Source organism: Varanus komodoensis, unplaced genomic scaffold (genome assembly GCF_004798865.1).
Source record: "Varanus komodoensis strain SLA01 unplaced genomic scaffold, ASM479886v1 scaffold32, whole genome shotgun sequence".
In the NCBI taxonomy this organism is placed as follows: domain Eukaryota; kingdom Metazoa; phylum Chordata; class Lepidosauria; order Squamata; family Varanidae; genus Varanus; species Varanus komodoensis.
In genome coordinates, this window is record NW_025335798.1 from 8511904 (window position 1) to 8530407 (window position 18504).

The 18504-nt window shown below is 39.8% G+C and overlaps 1 protein-coding gene across 4 annotated transcripts in view; it reads left to right on the forward strand.

Annotated features, from left to right (window-relative positions):
- Positions 1-12466, forward strand: part of RALB (RAS like proto-oncogene B) — a 37418-nt gene extending 24952 nt beyond the window's left edge. For all 4 annotated transcript variants that reach the window (XM_044438055.1, XM_044438056.1, XM_044438054.1 and 1 more), the window contains 4 exons: positions 4826-4982; positions 6584-6792; positions 8704-8881; positions 10886-12466. In XM_044438055.1, the coding sequence (XP_044293990.1) occupies positions 4869-4982; positions 6584-6792; positions 8704-8881; positions 10886-11005 (621 nt within the window). In that variant the 5' untranslated portion in view covers positions 4826-4868 and the 3' untranslated portion in view covers positions 11006-12466. The remainder of the gene's footprint in view (positions 1-4825; positions 4983-6583; positions 6793-8703; positions 8882-10885) is intronic.
- Positions 12467-18504: the final 6038 nt, after the last annotated feature.

Below are 18504 nucleotides of genomic sequence, written 5' to 3' on the forward strand. Positions count from 1 at the left end.
GGAATTTTCTCTTACATTTTATTTTAGCTCCATGATAAACCTAAGGTTTTCAATGCAGATAATATCTTGCTTTTGTTTACTACAATATGCTTACTTATCACATGTGTTCCTACCCAACTGTAAGATCATCTGTTGACATCCGTCTCATTAAACCTCCCACTAAAGAAGTTTAGTGGGTAGCAACCAAGAGAAGGGCCTTCTCAGTAGTGGCACCCCACCTCTGGAACATGCTTTTCAGAGAGGTGCACCTGGCACCATCCCTGTCATCTTTTTGTCCAGGTGAAAACCCTTTTATTTTCTAAATAATAGCTAAGCCCACGTGTGTTGTTGCTGAACCAGTTTATTGTTTATAAATTGCTGCTGTGCCTGGTTGCTTGCCCTTGATTGTTTGTTCTATTGTTGTTTTATAGTATTTTAGGTGAATATTGTTCATACTGTTTTTATGAGAATTTTAAGAATTGTTTTTATGATGTTAATATTTGTAAACCACCCAGAAGAGTGGTCTGTGGCACAGTATATAAATGTAATAAATAAATACAGCTTTCATTTCATTTTCTGTTGTATATTTTCCATCTGTATTTGAGCTAGCAAAACCCAGGATACACTAAGGTACTCTTAAGTTGTAGTAGCTTTAAACTAACCCATGGTTGTAAGCATTTTTAAATTATATTACATTTTTTAAACAACCAAGAATACACTTTTATTTTATTTATCTAAAGATACTTCTTTCTATGAATTTTTGTTGATTCCTACTACCCACTGAATACTGTATTCCATTCTGGCCCAGAGATTTCATCAACCCTCAGGAGACTCTTTTCTGGAGGTTCCAAGGGCTGTGGTGGGTAGAGATGATTGGCTTATACCCAAAAAGGACTTCCGATTTTAGCCAATGTGTTAAACACTGTTAAAGTATAAAAGTAAAAATTCAGTAAGAGACTATTTTGAAGTTATTTTCTCCTGGCAAATAATTTTTTTTTTGGACAGTCTTCTGAGTGAGAAGATGTAAATTAGTGTTCTGCAACAGCACAGGGTTGGGTCCAGTGGCCTTTTTGGCCCCTTCCAACACTACTATTTTATGACTTCAAAGCATCTTAAACTTAAATCTCTGTTCATGGAGTGGCCATTCTTCTGTTGGAGCTGTACTTGTTTGTATCTTTTAATATGACAGTCTTGGACTTGGTATAATAGAAGGCTCATTGTTTGTTTGTTTGTTTCATCACAGTTGATCGTTTCAGTCGTAATCTTGAGGATGACATTCATGGTATTTCAGGCTTGGAAGTGGTTCATCTTGTATCCTGTTCAGTGGCCAATCAGGATTCAGTAATTCTAATGAAGAAAACCTAGGAAAATGGTTACATCCACACAAAATGTTTCATGGCCATTTGGACCTGGACTGGTAAAATGCAATTTCTTATGCAAAACTGATTCCTTATTCAAGGCAAGAGCTTTGCAGTGATGGTAGCTTGAGAAAAACTAGGTTTTTTTTTTCCTCTTGAATATGCCAGTTCTGATTACATCACTAATAAGCACTAAGTAGGTATCTCCCTAAACTTTAGGTCTAGTTACTGAGCAGTCTTGATTATTAATGCCCACACAAAAAAGCTAAAATACTTCTTTAGATTTAGTGCATAATTTTATGGTCCCAAGAGATAAGGCAGAATGATAGCATGTAGCCATGGCAACAACATTTTGTGTGTAGACTTCTCAATGTAGGAGGATGCAGGTAACCTTGGTTATTGCTCAGCATTTTTTATCTACTAGCTTATGGAGGAAATTTGCATTTAAAGCAAAAACAACTTACTGGATTGTAATGTATGTTCATTTCTGCTCATAGCATTTAATGCTTCAAAAACGGATTTGGGTTATATTAAAGTCTCTTCTCTATAAAACTCAGTTGAATTCCTAGGTGTAGAAAACTACAAGTGGCTTCAGGTCTGACTTCCAATTTGGAAAGAAATCTATTTTGCCTTCCTAAATATTGAAAGTCAAGAATAGACAGCACTGCCTTAGCTTTGTTATCATTTAGTTCATCTGTACACTGCTGGTACATACAGTATTACTCTTTACATTCTCTGGATGTTCTGACCTATTGTTCCAGACTAAGTGATTAGAGGAGAGAAGTAAAAATAGCACCATAATTTATTTTGATGTACAGAGTAGCAAAAGGTAATCATTTGAGAAGCTGAAGCTTCTCTCACAAAATTAAGTAACAAATCATAATCCCATGACTTAAGCTTAATAGTATGGTACTTATAGCATGACCCAAGTTTTACAACCTGCCTTCATATGATTCACTTTAAATCACTCTTGGCTGAACTATCTTTAATCATTCATCTCTGTATCTTGTTTCATTTGGTGAAGGCAGTGTTGCTAAATACTAGGAGACAAAGCTGAGTGCTTGCTGCTACATGTTTAGTTTTCTTTTCTTGAAGGTAGTCACTCATTATATGTTGTTGATGTTGGGGCTTACCAGAAGTTTAAATGCGCTCACATAGACCTGCCTTGCTTAAAAACAGATGGGTTATTGTGCATGAGGAGGCAAGCAACAATGATTCCGGAGTTGGTGCAGTGGACCTGGACTGCTGGGTTATTCAGTTGCTATGCATTGGGCTGCACATCTTGTGGCCCTATGGATGCTTTAGCCTCAACTCCCATCAGCTGTGTTGGCTTGGCCTACTGGGAGTTGTGGCCCTCCAGATATTTTGGACAAGATGCCCGTCCCTCCTGTGCATGTTTGTTTACAACTATCTCATTCATTGATTATAACTAAACTAAAGAATAATTGCTGAGATCCTGTCAATATTATTTCAAAACCTAACTTGCAGTGATTACTAAGCAGGAGCTGGCAGATTGTGTCTGACTGCTTGAGTCAGTTGTTTGGAGGTCATGACTGAACACAGTCCTTCCCAGGAGGCCTTGAGTACATCACTTCATCTTCTGCATAACATCCAGTGTGAAGTGAGCTCAGTTTGCTCAAGTTCTCTGCATGTGTCAGAAGGTTTCAGAGTAGGCTGGGACTATGCTGTGCAAGGCAGCTGCTGCCTATAAGTTCTCTAATGAAAGGAGAACTGGGGGGGGGGGGGGGGGAGAGTCCTGTTACTGTGCTGAAATGGGTGGCTGCCAGGAAGATTTGAATTTGCCACCTTAACACTTAGGAATCATCTGTATTGTGAAATGGCGATTACAGTGCAGTCTTATTACAGTGCAACCACAGTGTACTCAGAGGTAAATTCCATTGTGCTCAACAGGGATAATTACCCATAGGAATGCATCCTTAATGAGTCTTGCTAAATTAGGGAATTTCTATACATCAGTGAAATATTTTATAAAGTCTGGACTTCCATGACATCTCTAACTGAGCCACTTGAAATTCTGCAGTCCATATGACTTTGCCACACATATGCTATGAAGATACGAAATATAATGCCTGCCACTGGTCTCTTTCTTTTTCTTCACTTAAAGCTAAAAATCGATTTTAGAAATTGGGTGCAGGAAGATTTCACAAAGGAGTTCTGTTCGTATCACTGCTCACAAGAGGCCTGGGTTCCTGGTTTTAAAGAATGACTGCTTTCAGTTACATTGTAGATGGAGGAACTCAGTGAACGCCAGCTGCATGGCAAGCAAAGCAAGAAGAAGGATTGAGCCTGTTTGCACTTGAGCCTGTGACTTGAAGCAAAATTTGAGAAAGTACCTAGAAGATTAAAATAATTCATGCATTTGAAAGCATTTGAGTGTTTTAAAATAGATGCACAACCCCTTTTATGGTTTTCTTTATGACTAGCACATCAGGCTGTATTGAATTATTGTAAAATTTCTTTGTTTAGGTTTATTTACATAACCATTATTGCCTACTTAGTGAGCTTGCCCACTGCCAGACAGTTTCTAAAAGTATAAGGAATCTCAGTGAAATGTGTATTAAGGGAAATGTTTACTTTGAACAAACACAAGAGTAAATACTTTTGACAGCCACTATGGTGTGGTGGTTACAGTGTGGACTGGGGACCTGGGAGATCCAGGTTCTAGTCCCCACTCAGCCATGAAACTCATTGGTTGACTTTTGACCAATCATTCACTTTCAGCTCAACCCACATCACAGGGATGTTTTTGTGAGCATAAAAATGGAATTAAGCAAGCCGCCTTGGGTTTTCACAAGGGGGGAAAAGAAAGGATATCAATGTAATGTGGTGGTGGTGGTGGTGGTGATGAGAGCTTAAGCAATGGTATCTTGAATCTTTTTACTCCCTAGCATGCATTGCACAATATGGGTATAACTTGTTAATGAATTTGAAAGTTGCTAGCCCATGCAGAAACCATAATTTTGTGCTATGTGAAGAAGCCTGGTGTGTTTGTGCTGCCGTTTTCTCCCAGCACATCCACTTCTAATTTCAACTGATCATAATTTGTCATTTTGTCTAAGCCAGAAATTGCAGTTAGTTTAAATCATGTTATATTGTAGGAGGTCAGGAACAGAAACCATTGTTGTATCTTGGCTTGTTTGGGCAACTATTAACTCGGGTGAAATGGCAAGACCTCATTTAATTTGAAATAGCAAATTCTTCCAGTTTTATTGCAGCCGTGCCAGAATAAGGCGCATGTATCAGGAGGGAGAAATTCATGAGCATAAGATTTATGTAACAATGAACCATGTTTTGGTGTTATGTCAGAATGCAGGATAGTGTGCATTTCTCAAGTGCTTTAACTTAACTTATCAAATTACCCTCTTCCTTTCTAGCATTGGCACAGAGAATGCTGCCAGATCACTACAATGATTGTAAACATTATTGTGTCTGGCCGTGCAAATTAACTTCTGTTTCTTGGCTTTTAGCTCATCATCCTGCTGTAGTGGTACCTGACAACTGCACAGAAAAATGGCTGCTAGCAAAGCGAAAAACCAGAGTTCTCTGGCCCTCCACAAAGTAATCATGGTTGGTAGTGGAGGTGTGGGCAAATCAGCACTTACACTTCAATTTATGTATGATGAGGTAAGAAAGCTTGCAATCTATATGAACATCTTAGATTCTTCCTTCCTCACATTTATATCCCTGCTTTTTTCCTGCAAGGATCAGTTTACATAATATTCTTCCTCTCCCTCTCCATTTTATCTTCTCAACAACCCTGAGAGGTAGGTTAGGTTGAGAGTCAATGACTGATGAGCTTCATGGCTGAGTGAGGACCAGACCCAGTGGGATATGTACTCAGCTGCCTAGATTCTACCTCATTTTGGAATAATACAACTTTCATAGTTTCAGGAAAGATTGTTTCAGGAAAACAGCAATAATTTTATTTTGTTCTTCTGTACTGAATTTTCCTTATAAAGAACCAATTCTAAAGATTTGGTTAATCAACAGTATAAAGATACAGTTATGCTTCAAGTCAACATTACTTGACTCATGTAAAGTTTCAACTCATGTAAGTTTATATTTGTGTGACACATTCCAGCACACACACACACACACACAATATATATATATACAATATTAATACTAATAATTTAATATCAAAGGATACTTTTACCCAGAACTCTGTGTTTTGTGTAATTTTGTATTAGTGTGAAAGAAGCTCAGAACCTGACATTAGGTTGAAATATCAATTCTCAATAAAGGCCTGCATGATCCTTAGGTCTACAAAGGTGTGCTTGACATTTCTTGAAAAAATTCTGATGGAAACCTTCTGTTGGAAGTTGGGCCAGGGTATTGTTGTGGGAAATGATGCTTCAGTCCAGCATAACTCATTGCCTTTCCCCATGACACACAGAGGCAGAGTTAATAGTTGTAAAACAATGTAAGGGAAACATTCCCAACTAAAAGCAGTTGTATATATTGTATTTTAGACTTGCATATTGCAATCTGTCCTTGCTAATTTTTGATTGGCACAGTGGGCGTGCCAATAGGCCTTCAGATTTGGGAGGTTACAGGCATCCAGCACAAGATGAAGGGAAGGAATGGAAGCAGTCTCTACCTCCTCCATTCCTTGTACCCTGCAAGTAAGCTGGATGGCTGATTTTGGCCTTTTTGATGAGGAGGAACAGGGAAGAAACCTGAAAGCATTGGTCCTGTTTTCTTCCTGCACCCTGGAATATCCTGTTTATTCCTTCAATGCTTATGTTCCTGAAGAAGCAGCTGCTGTAAGGGGTGCCCAAATGTGGATGCCCAGCTCTGCGATTAGAGCTCTTTTTCTGACCTCTGAGAATCCAGACTCCCACAGCCCCCTAGACAGCCTATAGGGGGACCTTGGATTACTGTTAGTGATCGCTCTGTTCATTTAAATCTCTGTTCTGTATAACTTTAGAAAACTAGAGTCAAAACTGAAGACTTAAAATAGCTTATGGAAAGTATTTTCTGCAGCTGAATTGGTACAATTTTATAATTGTTTTACAGTGTATTTTAAAAGGAAGGCAAATGTCTAGTATTTTCATCTGGTGTTTTACTTTTGCTTGGGTGCTACATGTATGTAAATTAAGAGGCAAAATGTGTTTTTCATGCTATATTGCTGCTAGTGGCCATCACTGTTAATCTGAGAAACCATCTATGATTCCAGAATCAAGGTGGGTGTTCCATGATTCATTGTTCTCTTTTGTCCTTAGTTCGTGGAAGATTATGAACCTACCAAGGCTGACAGTTACAGAAAGAAAGTAGTTCTAGACGGAGAGGAAGTCCAGATAGATATTCTGGATACAGCAGGACAAGAAGATTATGCAGCTATTCGAGACAACTACTTCCGTAGTGGAGAGGGTTTTCTCCTGGTCTTTTCCATAACTGAGCACGAATCATTTACAGCAACAGCAGAGTTTAGGTAAGTAGTGCTCTCTCTAGACCCGTGGTGAGCAACTGGTGGCCAGTGCTCCTATCATTCTTGCTATTGGCTATGCTGGTGAAGTCTGCTGGAAGCTAGTTTTGGATTGGCACAGTGGGCATGCCAGTAGGCCTCCGGATTTGGAAGGTTACAGGCATACAGGCCCTCCAGATGCTTTGGCATACAAGTTGCCTACCTCTGCTCTAAATAAACAGTTTCTTCAAACTTTTTATGTGTTATAGATTTGATCAGAACAATGTACTGTGTATCAAAAAGGTGGGATACATTTCAGCAAATAGAATAATATACATAAGTTACACCGTTATGGCAAGGCTGGGCAGTAGTATGATCAGCAATAATAAACTAGATCCCTTTGTTGCCGTAGTTCTAAGCAACTGGGAGCCTGAGCTTGCTAATCCAATGCAGAAATCTCCTGGCAGATCTAGATTTCCTTTCTGCCCATCTTTGCAGCATGATCACTGTTTTATTTTGTATACAGAGTGTCTCCAGGTTACGAATGCCTGAGTTACAAACAACCTGTACTTATGAACAAATTGCATGAAGCCTTTTTTTTAATTACTGTGAAAATTGCCATCACCATAAAGAGAGAGGAAGTGAAAGGAGGGTGAGGAAAGCCATCACCACAGAGAGAGAGGAAGTGAAAGGGTAAAGAGGGAGGCCCTTGAAAGCACGCATTCCTACCTCACCATCCAGAGAAGGAAATATATCTGACAATTCCCTGCTACAAAGAGGAGGCACTGGTGAGTTTGGGGGTGGGGAACTATAGAGATATTCATGGCTTTTCCAGCTTTGTGGGAGCTCCTACAGTCCTAGCCTCCACAAATATGGAGCGCTATGAGTATGTGATCTGACTTTCATACTGATTTGACTTAAAGATGAATTTCTGTTTTCTCAGGAATGGAACTTATTTGTAACCTGGAGACTGCCTGTATTTGCCAGCTTGTAACTGCATTTTGCCATTGTCCGTTGATTTATAATTAGCAATGGGTGCACATCTCTCTCTCTCTTTTTAAGATCACAGGATGTACCTTTGCTGTGTTCAATCAAGCAAACCCTGGCTTTAGGCACCACTGATATTATCCAAGGTGTCATCAGAAATGTGCTCTCATTCCCTGAGGGTGTTCTTCACCTTAAAACATTTCCATTAAAATAAAAAACAAATGGATAAAGGTTCTTTTACAAGGAGAAGGAGAGCCACTGGCTTACTTGAGCAGGCTATACTATTGTGTGATGGTTGTATGTATGTCAGTCATTTAAAATGGTTAGAGTAGACAAGCTGTTTTAAGAGGAGGTGACCCAGGAATGAACTGATGGGGTAGGGCTTTTACTTACCTGTGTGGTCACTGTGAAACCTCAGTAGAGCAGTAGTTTAGCACAAAGTCACCATTGTTCTTTCTTTTAATATGTTTGTGTTAATTTTATTTTACGTGTCTTTAGAGATTTGTTGGGCAGAAAGACAGAAAATAAATATTTTAATCAAAGACTGACATACAGTCTTTGATTAAAATATCTATATCTTGACAACCACAGTGTAGATCTATGGCCTGTTAGTGTTCTGTGATAAGATAGAATGAGTTTATCAGAACCTGAAGATGTGAGAACTGTGCAATAGTAGTTCAACTTTTAACTTGCGGATAAGAAAAAACAATATTATTGGATTTTTATAAGGATTAGTAGCATAGTTGGAAAGCAAAATCAGTATATTCTTTCCCTTAGTGAGCCCTTTTGTGACTCCTGCTATACTGGGCATACTTGCCTAAGGTATCTTTAACATTCTTTTTATTGAAATGCTATCATAATTTCCTGGCATAGCATGAGTGTTGATTGTTTCTTGCTTGCATGTATACCTTTTTTGGCTTCCATATGAAATCCCCATTGTGGCCATCTTAGGGAGCAGATCCTGCGTGTAAAAGCAGAAGAGGACAAAATACCCTTGCTTGTTGTGGGCAATAAATCTGATCTGGAAGATCGCCGGCAAGTGCCTGTGGAAGCCGCTAGAAGTAAAGCAGAGGAATGGGGTGTACAGTATGTAGAGACATCAGCCAAAACCAGAGCAAATGTAGACAAGGTAAAGTAATAGTTTCTTTTCCATAGACATGGTTTCTATGTTCCACTTGATCACTTGAAATCCATTCCTGCCAAAGCAAGTTGAAAGCAAGAGACCTGGGTCCCTTTGCTAGTTTCCATGTTTTGGGAAGGATTTGAGAGCACCCATAAGTAATGGCTATTGCTCTGATTCTGTTAGAGACTGTGAAAGAAAGCTTAGGAAACTGTTGCCACTTTTATGTAGGAATAGCAGCAGGGACACTTCTTGGTGGCCTGTTTTCTACTTAAATTATTCTGCAAACTGCAAATTTGGTAACATGTTAAGGTTCCAAGTAGTAACTACAGAGGCCTCCTTCAGAGCCTTATAGTGAGGCAGGGGGCAGGAAGGGCAGGAAGTGTTGTTTGTTTACTTGAGGACTATCTCCTATATTAGGAAGAAACACAGAGATAAGAATCAATTTTGACTGGGGGTGGACTCAAATAGGTAACTTTATGTTATACAGCTGCTTTTAAAACATATTTCAGTAAGGAAATACTGTCATGCATGTATTTTAATGTGAAACAATATTTCAAGAAACAAGAACTTAAAAATTTTCAGAATTCTGTAAAAAAAACCTCATGCATCTCCCTGGCATAACTCTTCATTTGCTTGTAAATTAAGGATAGCTTATTTACTTGCATCTTCTGGACCCTATGCACTCAGAAGCAAAAATGACTTCTGCAGTTATCTAAGTAAGAGTTTCTTCTTTCTTTTGTTTGTTCCCATTTCTGCATCCAGTTGGTTTCCCTGTTGACTTCTGAAAGTGGTGAATTAAGGGACAAGTGTATCTCATAGAATTGTTTACTATTCTGTCTCCAACAGGAAGTCCTAGAGTATCAGTTAAAACATATAATTCCATAGAGTTCTAGATAATGGCTGTACTAGGGAAAACTAGATCTCATTTTTTAGCAAATGATTTTATTTATTTATTTATTTTTCAATTTATATCCTGCCTTTTTCCTCAAAGGGCTCAAGGCAGCTTACATCATTCCCCTCCTCCATCTTATCCCCACAACAACAACCCTGTGAGGTAGGTTGGGCTGAGAGTCTGTGACTGGCCCAAAGTCACCCAGTTGGCTCCGTGGCTGAGCGGGGACTAGAACCCAGAGTCCCAGTCCCACGCTCTTAACCACTACACCACACTGGCTTCTGGTTTTAAAAACATATGCTTTTGAAAGGCTGAAAGTTCAAACTTATAAAAATTAGTTAAAAGTTAAAAATAGATGAAAAAAGAACTACTTAAAGTTATTTCTTTTTTTCAGTAGTTGATTAGTTCATTAATTCCCATGACTGCCTACTAGCATTATCTTGAAGTGAAATTTAAGTTTTGCCATTAATCTAATGGAGGGATATTCATCTCCTTGCATTGTGCAAGGAGTAGAACCTTTTCCTAAATTCCTATCAGAAATGAATGTGTCAGTTGCACTTCAGGACTTCTTAATGGTCACCAGTACTTGTAAATCAGTGTTTTGGGTATGGTTTCAATATAATCTGAGCCTTGGTTTTCCATTCCCTGTTTCTTGGCAAACAGGTCTGCTGACTGCAGAAATATTCCTCTTTTGGAGTCATGACTTTCTCTTCCCCTCTCTTCTAAATAAATTTGCTTTTAAGGAATTCAGTATGCTTGAATCATTCTTAATCCAAATTCCTCAGATTAAATACAGGTACTTCAACTTAATGCTAGTTGTATATATGGTAAGTCTCCAATTAGTTTTTTCCTATGGCCCTATTAAATTTTCCCTATTAACTTTCTAGAGCCTGCGTTAATCCATGCAGCTGCTCTAAATTCTGATCTTTATATAACAAATGTGTATTTGATAATGCTAAGAAGGGTGATTTGGTATTAACACTCCTCATTATGGATAAACTAACATGTTTCTCAGATGTTTTAGATTACTTTTCCCCATTGCATTCAGGCTCTGTATCCAAATAAAGCAGCAGTAAAAGATTTGCTCCTTTGTTAATGTGCATTTTCACTTTTTTCAGGTATTCTTTGATCTAATGAGAGAGATTAGAGCCAAGAAAATGTCAGAAAACAAAGACAAGAATGGCAAGAAAAGCAGCAAGAACAAGAAGAGTCTTAAAGAAAGATGTTGCCTATTGTGATATTTAGGAACTTCTACATGTAGGCTGCAGAATTAACAAGACATTTACTACTAAGGGTAAAGAACTGGATTAATGTGAAGTGATCTGGATCCAGTAGGTTTTTCTACTCACATAATAGCCTTTTTGAAAGGTCAAACTTGTTTTGAGAATTGAAGCCCAGCAAATTGATGAATACTGAAATGAATGGTTCTTAGAAGCAATGCTAAAAAAATTGCCAGCACATTTTTTCATTGGTCATGAGTTATTTGCCCGACAGGATGGTCACTCTGAAGTTACCTCCTGATGCTGCTCCCTGTGTTGGTATTCCTTCTGCAGATTATTCTTCTCCTTCAATTTTTTAAAGTGGCTTGTTCTCACTGAAGTTCAACCAAAGTTACCTGCCTTTCCTACTTGGCTTCTGTTTTGTTGCTTCTAATGAAGGCAAATGCCATTCTTAAAAAGGGGAAATTAAATACACACAGAGATCATCTTTATCTCTGAAATTTTCACAAACTGTTATGTAGGTTTTGATGCTGTCAACTCTACTATTTTGCCAACACTTTTGATGGATGCTAGAAGGACAAATTCAAAAGCAAAGGCTCAGCACGAAGTTGGAGTCTGAATCATTGCTACAGTATTCCTAAATTGAGCCTTTAATCTTTGAACATTAGAGGCTATATCCTGACAAGTTATTTTTCCAACATTTCTCTCTTAATTTCAGCATTTATCAGGGGTAAATTTATAAGCTGTCTTAATGTGAAAAATTTCCTAAGTTTACCCCACTGAATAATTCTAAATCCTCTCTGCCAAATACTAGACTTGTTTTTATTCCCAAATGTGGAAATTCTGTCATGTTGCAGTGGTTTTGCACCTGCTAAAGCTATAGAAATTGCTGCATTTTTGCTCTTTCAGTGTTTAACAGGAAAGCTTCCTTTCTTAAATGTGATGGGCCACACTGTGAAATTTTGTGAGTTTGATTCAATCTCCTTTGAAAATAGAAGATTGGTATTGTGGACAATCCAGTAGTAACTTTTTCTGCACACCTGCTATTGAAATTAAGTCTAAATCTGAACATTTAAAAGGTTTGTGCAGAAAACATTCCTGGTGGAGTGTGCCATAAAGCAGTAATTTTCTCTTGAATTACTCCCCCACTCCTCTGGGTAATGAACTATGCTCTCTGCCTTCATATTGTCAAGACCTGGAGTTGTATTCCTGAATATGTGCTTCTGTCTTCTTGAACTGTGGAGCTGAGGGCAACTGTGACGTGAGATTAAAACAAAGGAAGTGTGCAACTTTTTCATTATGATTACCTTTTGCAAAAAATATCTGAGTTAATCATGTGTAGTTGCCAAAAAAACACCTGACCCTTATTGCTGTTGCACAGATTGTACTAATTCTGCTGCTGAAAAACTGTTGTACAGTTACTCAATGAACCATGGAAAAATGGTCTGTAAAGGCAGCTAAATATACTCACTAAAAGTTGTTCTGGTTTTGTCACTACTTGCATTATTAACGGTGTAAATGGAAAAGCAGGTGATGTGTGCATCTAATTTCTTTTAAATAGCCCCAGCCAACACAGGCTGAGGTTTTTTCATATCACCTGCTATCTGATCCTTTTACTGGAAAATGCCAGGGATTAAATATTGGACCTTGCTAGTGGAGAGTGGTGCTAAAATAACTGCTTTTTAAACTGCCAGTTAAGCAGGGGCACACTCTCATTGTTCTTGGGGAGCACTGTTTGGAGTCCCCCTCCCATGGCCACAGACGCTCTTGCAAACTGTTGGAGGGGACTCTGATTGCTGCTCTCCACCATTGCTCTTTTGAAGCCACCCTGTGTTGGCTGCTCCCATGGTTGCACATGCACCCTCAGAGGGAGAGTAAAAGGGAGCGTTCCAGTGAGTGGGAAGCAGAAAAGAGGCTGGGATAGGACCCCGTGTGGCTTCTCAGCCCAGCCCCTGGCAGTGTACCATCTCTAGCCAAATGCAGAAGCCTGTCTGGAGCAAGGTTTTGTAAAAAGAGGAAAGAGTGGCAAAAATTGCCACCACCAAGTCTCCCATTCTGCTGGCAGCAGCCCAGGAGAGCACTCATATTCATAAGACACCAAGATCAGAGAGTTCCTTCTAAGGAGGAGGTTTTTAATTGGCTGTCTAGTCTAAATAAACACCTTCTGAAAATAGGGCATCTCTTTGGAATCAAATCTTCCTCTGGTGGGCACTCCCAGGCAAGGACTGCCAAGAATGTTCCTAGGGTCGGGTCAGGTATTTGTAGAAAGAGACAGTCTTTCAGATTGCTGGGTCCCAAGTTACTGAGTATGTTAATAATACCAACACTTTGAATTGGGCCTACACATGGACTGTCAGCCAGTGTGAACGGAAAAGTACTGGCACGATATGATCCCATTTGCCAGTCCCTGTTAACACTCATGCTCTCGCATGTGGACTAGTTCAGTTTCTGGACTGTTTTCAAAGAAAGATGCCTATATATAAGGCACTGTAATGATCCAGATGGGAGGTCTAAATAAGATACCATTTAACATACCATTTTAAGCTGATAAAGATGCGCTGTCCCTGTAGTGATCAGGCTGGATCCAAGGACACCCCCAAATGATATCCTGATCCTTTAGTGGGAAGTGCAACTCCACCCAGAACTGGCCAAATATTACTCCATTGGGCAAGCAAACTCCAAGTAACAGTATATCCATCTTTTCTGGATTGAGTCTTGGTTTATTTGGCCTCATTCTATGGCTAAACACCAGTTTAGAGCAGCAACTCCTTACTGGACTTGATGAAAGGAGAGACAGCTGGATGTCATCTGTGTATTAGTGACACCTCAGCCAATACCCCTGGATATCTTGTCTGAGTGTTTTCATGTAGATGTTGAACAGAATGGGGGAAGAGAATAGAGCCTTGTGGAACCCTGTGGCACAGCTGCCAAGGCACAGAGCACTCACCCCTTAGCCCCATCCTCTGGAATTGCCCATCCAAGTCAGAGAACAACCACTGCAGGGTAGCCCCTCCAGTGCCCAGTCTAGAAGGATACCATGGCTAATGGTATCAAAAGCTGCTGAGAGATTGAAGAGTGACCATAGTTGTACTCCCTCTACTCTCTGCTGGAAAATTTCATCCCATAGTATGACTAAAAGCAGGCCTGAAGTCTGAAAAGGTTCTAGATAATCAGCTTCATTCAAGAAGTTTACCATCCACTCAAACGCCTTGCCTAAGAAGGGATATCGACTACTGGCGTATAGTTGCTGTTATCACCTGAGACCAGCTTAGGCTTTTGCAGGAGTCATCTAATTATCACTTCCTTTAGAGAGGCCAGCCTTGCTGCCTTTGGACCTGGCAATATCCCTTTCTCAGTAGGGATTAATTCCATTTAATAAGCTGGAAAATGCAAGGATCAAGCTGGTGCTCTGCTGGCCTTGACCAAGCACCTTATCCCCACCTTCAGGCCTCAGCAACTGAAACGCATCCAATGAAACGGGACCATTTGGAGTTCTGAGCAGCTCTTCTAACGGAACTGCATGCCTGTATCATTGTCCCAGCTTCCATGGGGAGGATGGTCAATGATGAGTGGATGAGGTGCGGGGATACCCCACTTTAGGTTTTCTCAGTCACCAGGAAGCAATTACTTCATTTTGTTTTATTAGCTGTGAAGCACCACTCGAGATTGGGACTGATGCTTTCACTAAACAAAAGGTGATGCAACTAGAAAGCCTAGATGTTCATTTCACGGTATTTCCTGAAACAAGCCTGATAGGAGCATTGCATTGTTGCAGTCCTGAAAGAAACTTGGCCCTTAAATTAGAAGACTGCTTCCTTGTTGCACAAATGTCCCTGGGACACCTTTCAAAAATGAATGTCATAAATCTTTATATAGATGGCAGAATTAGAACATGGAGTTGCTCTTATGTGTCACTTTATTTTTTAAACAGTTTTACTGAGAAGAGGAGGGGGTTTCAAATAAGAAACAGTTTATAATAAATGTTAAACAGTAATGAAACACCTACAATTACTGCGCTACTGTCGAGAAGGTATTATGGGGAAGGAGAAGGCACAACATGGCAAAAGAAATACATTGAAGCAGATGACTAACACAGAAATATGAAAAAGCACAAGGGTGACATTCAGTATCAGTGAAGAGCATGAGAACAGCTGCACTGCATTAGACTAGAGATCCATCTAGTCACTGCAGTGACCAGTCAGATGTCTGTGGAAAGCCAACGAGCAGAACATGAATGCTGCAATGACTCAGTCAGGTTTGCCAGTAACTGGCAACAAAAGTGTACCAGCTCTGATGCATTGCAATCATGACTAGCAAGAGGTGACAGTCTTCTCCGCCATGAATTTGTGTAATCCCTTTTGAAAGCTGTCCAAATTGGTGACCATCACTGCATCTTGTGGAAGTGAATTCCATAGTTTATATGCATTGTGAAATACTTTCTTTTAACCTTTTATCTGACCTGAATCTCCTACAGTTCAGTTTCATTGGATGACCATTAGACATGTTCAATGGATGTCCCAGTATTAGGAGAAAGGAAACAAAACCTCTTGCTGTTTTCCTTCTCCAAAATGTGTGGAATTTTACACACCACAGTCATATCTCTCCTTAGTAACATCTTTTTTTAAGCTAAAAATACCTGAATGTTGCAACTTTTCTTCATATGAGAGTTACTCAGCCCGTTGATACAGAGCTGGAGCTGCACAGCAAACAGCAACAACATGCCATTTGAGGTGCAATGACTATAAACGCAGACAACATTCCAGGAGTTATTGTTCCGTAATTTTGTAATATGGCTTTTGTACATCTCCTTTAAAGATCCCAACATACGAATCACAATTTTCACCATCCCCATGCACTTGTGTTGGTATTTTTATTGAGCCAACACGGAAATCCCAAATCCCTTTCCTGCTCAGTCACCACCAAGCCAGACCCCAAACAGTGTAAATATGAAATTTGGATTTTTTTTTACCCCAGTGTGCATCACTTTATATGTGCATAGATGGGAATGCATGTGTTGATAATGGTCAAGGTTGTTTTCTTCTGGCATTTCCTTGCAAAGCAGAGGTGAAAATCAAGTGATTACTAATTATTATGTAGACAGATTTTTGGCCTCTCACATCAGAAATATTCTTTGTGTTCATTAACTTTTCTCATTCATTCCCTTAGAAAGAGTGAATCTGATTGTCTCTATTTTCATGTAATTTGCAGCCAAATTACTTTTGACTAGTGAAAATAAAGCCTTATCTGTAAACCCTTCTTCCCTCTTCTTTTATAATTAAACTGTTATTCATATAATGGACCAGGACTGCATTCAATATTAAATTTGATTTTGGCTTTCAAAATGGCCATTGCTCCTGCTCTCCCCCCAGTTCCCAAACTGGTGCACTGTGGGCCAAGTTGTAAATAAAATCTAAGCATATTTTACCTGGAATGGTTATAATACATTTGCTTATCTTGTATTCAGCAAAGGTTTGGACTAATACAAAGCCTTGCCTTACTGTTTGTATTTACACTATGATGACAAATGCAATTTCTATCTTTCAATATATTGCTATAAATAGGCATGTCAGCAGTTTTTCTACAGTATTAACTGCCTGGTATAGAAAGATATTTACTGTACTCTTGAAATGAGAAAGTAGCAATACCCTGAAAAGAATGAGGGTACATCTCTTCAGTCGCTTGTTAGGAGTTCCTCAGCTGCATATCTACCATCATTACTGCATAGTCAAAGCATCTGAAATGGCCTGTCCACTGAATTTAACCTGGTATGCTTATAATACTGCACCTTGCAGACGTATCCATTCCCTTTTGACTTTTCCACATTTTCTTGTGTTACAACCTGGAAGTGGAATGGTTTTATTTTCATTGTTACTATTTGAGATAAACATGATACTCAGCCCTGTGAAGGTGCACAATATTGTTAGTGTGGCACAAAAGCAAAGCAAAGCAAATTGGCACTTGTTGGTTGCATAAGTGTTCGCCCTCTTTCTGTGACATGCCTAAACAACCTCTGGTGCAACCACAAGTCATAGAAGTAGTTGAATGGAGTCCATTTCTGCCAGCTGATTTCAGATGAAAGGCACCTAATTCTGGGAGGTCTCAGAATATGCTGGAGAGTATATCTAAACAAACAGCATTGTGAAGACCAAGGACCTACTGTATCAAAAGATGCTCCAAGATCAAGTCATGCAGAAGCACCTATCGGGGTTGGATTTTTTTTTTTTTTATTTCAAACTTGAACATTCCTTGGAGCACCCTTAAATCCATTATGACACTATGGAAAGAATCTGGCTCAACTGCAACTCTAGCCAAGGAAAGCCATCACAATTCAGTAAGAAGGAGCTGGAAAGTGATGGGAAAAGTCACCCGGGGGCAGCCCTTTCTGGATGTTCCACAAAGCTGTGCTTAATGGACTAGAAGAAAGCCATTGTTGAAACAAACCCATATCAAGGTCTTTTTGGAGCTTGCAAAAAGGTATGCAGAACACAGAGCAAACATTTTGGGAAAAGGTCCTCCAGACTTGCCGCAAAACATTGGTATGTGGTGCAAGCCAACAGTCTCATTGCCCTGAGGACACCTTCCCCATATGGTGAGGGTGCTTTTCCTTGTCAGGAAATGGGAAACTGGTTATGGCTGAGGGCAAGACGGATGGAGCCAAATACAGGACTATGCTAGAAGAAAACCTGTTTCACTCTGCAAGGGGCCTGGGGCTGTGGCAAAGGTTCACCTTCCAGCAGCCAAAGTAATACTGGAGTGATTTAGAAACAAGAATCTGAATGTCTTAAAATATCCCAGCCAAAGCCCAGACCTCATCCTTTGTTCACCAGTGGTGTCCAGAGCTGGAGCAGTTTTGCCAGGAAGAATGGGCAAAGATTACAGGATCTAGATGTGCAACACTGATACAGCCCTTCCCAAAAGACCCGCAATCAAAAATGCTGCCAAAGGTGCTTCTACCAAGAGCAGAGTTATGTGAGTGCGCCAATACTTAACCAACCAACAAGTGCTGTTTGTTTTTATTTCGAAAGAGCCATGGAAGTAGGAGGGGGTGTGGATTTTGCTGCGATAAAAATAGGTTGTTCTGTCACAGTGTTGCGTATGCTGCATGCATCTATGGATAACCATGCCCATTAAATTAATTTCTGTTCCAGGTTGTAACAATAAAAAATGCGGAATAGTCCAGAAAGCGGGTGTGAACACTTTGGCAAGGCACCCTCTGTGTCTGTGTGTCGATACCAAGGGTGCAAAAGCTCAAGCCCAGGGTCTAAATCCAGCCCTTGAGGGGTCCCAGTCTGGCACTCCAAGATTCCCCTGAAGGCTATGTCACTTCCCTCTGAGCCCCCCCTCTTTTTCCAACCACAGATCATTGGGTGGCTGGAAAAGAATCACTGGTTGGGTGTTTTCTTCCTTTCTAAACAGTCAAACTGCCTCTCCTAAGGTTTAGTTACTTCCAGTAAGGATTTTAGACTAATTTATGTAGTCATTTTTGTTATTCTGAATCCACTCCTTCGCCTTCGCTC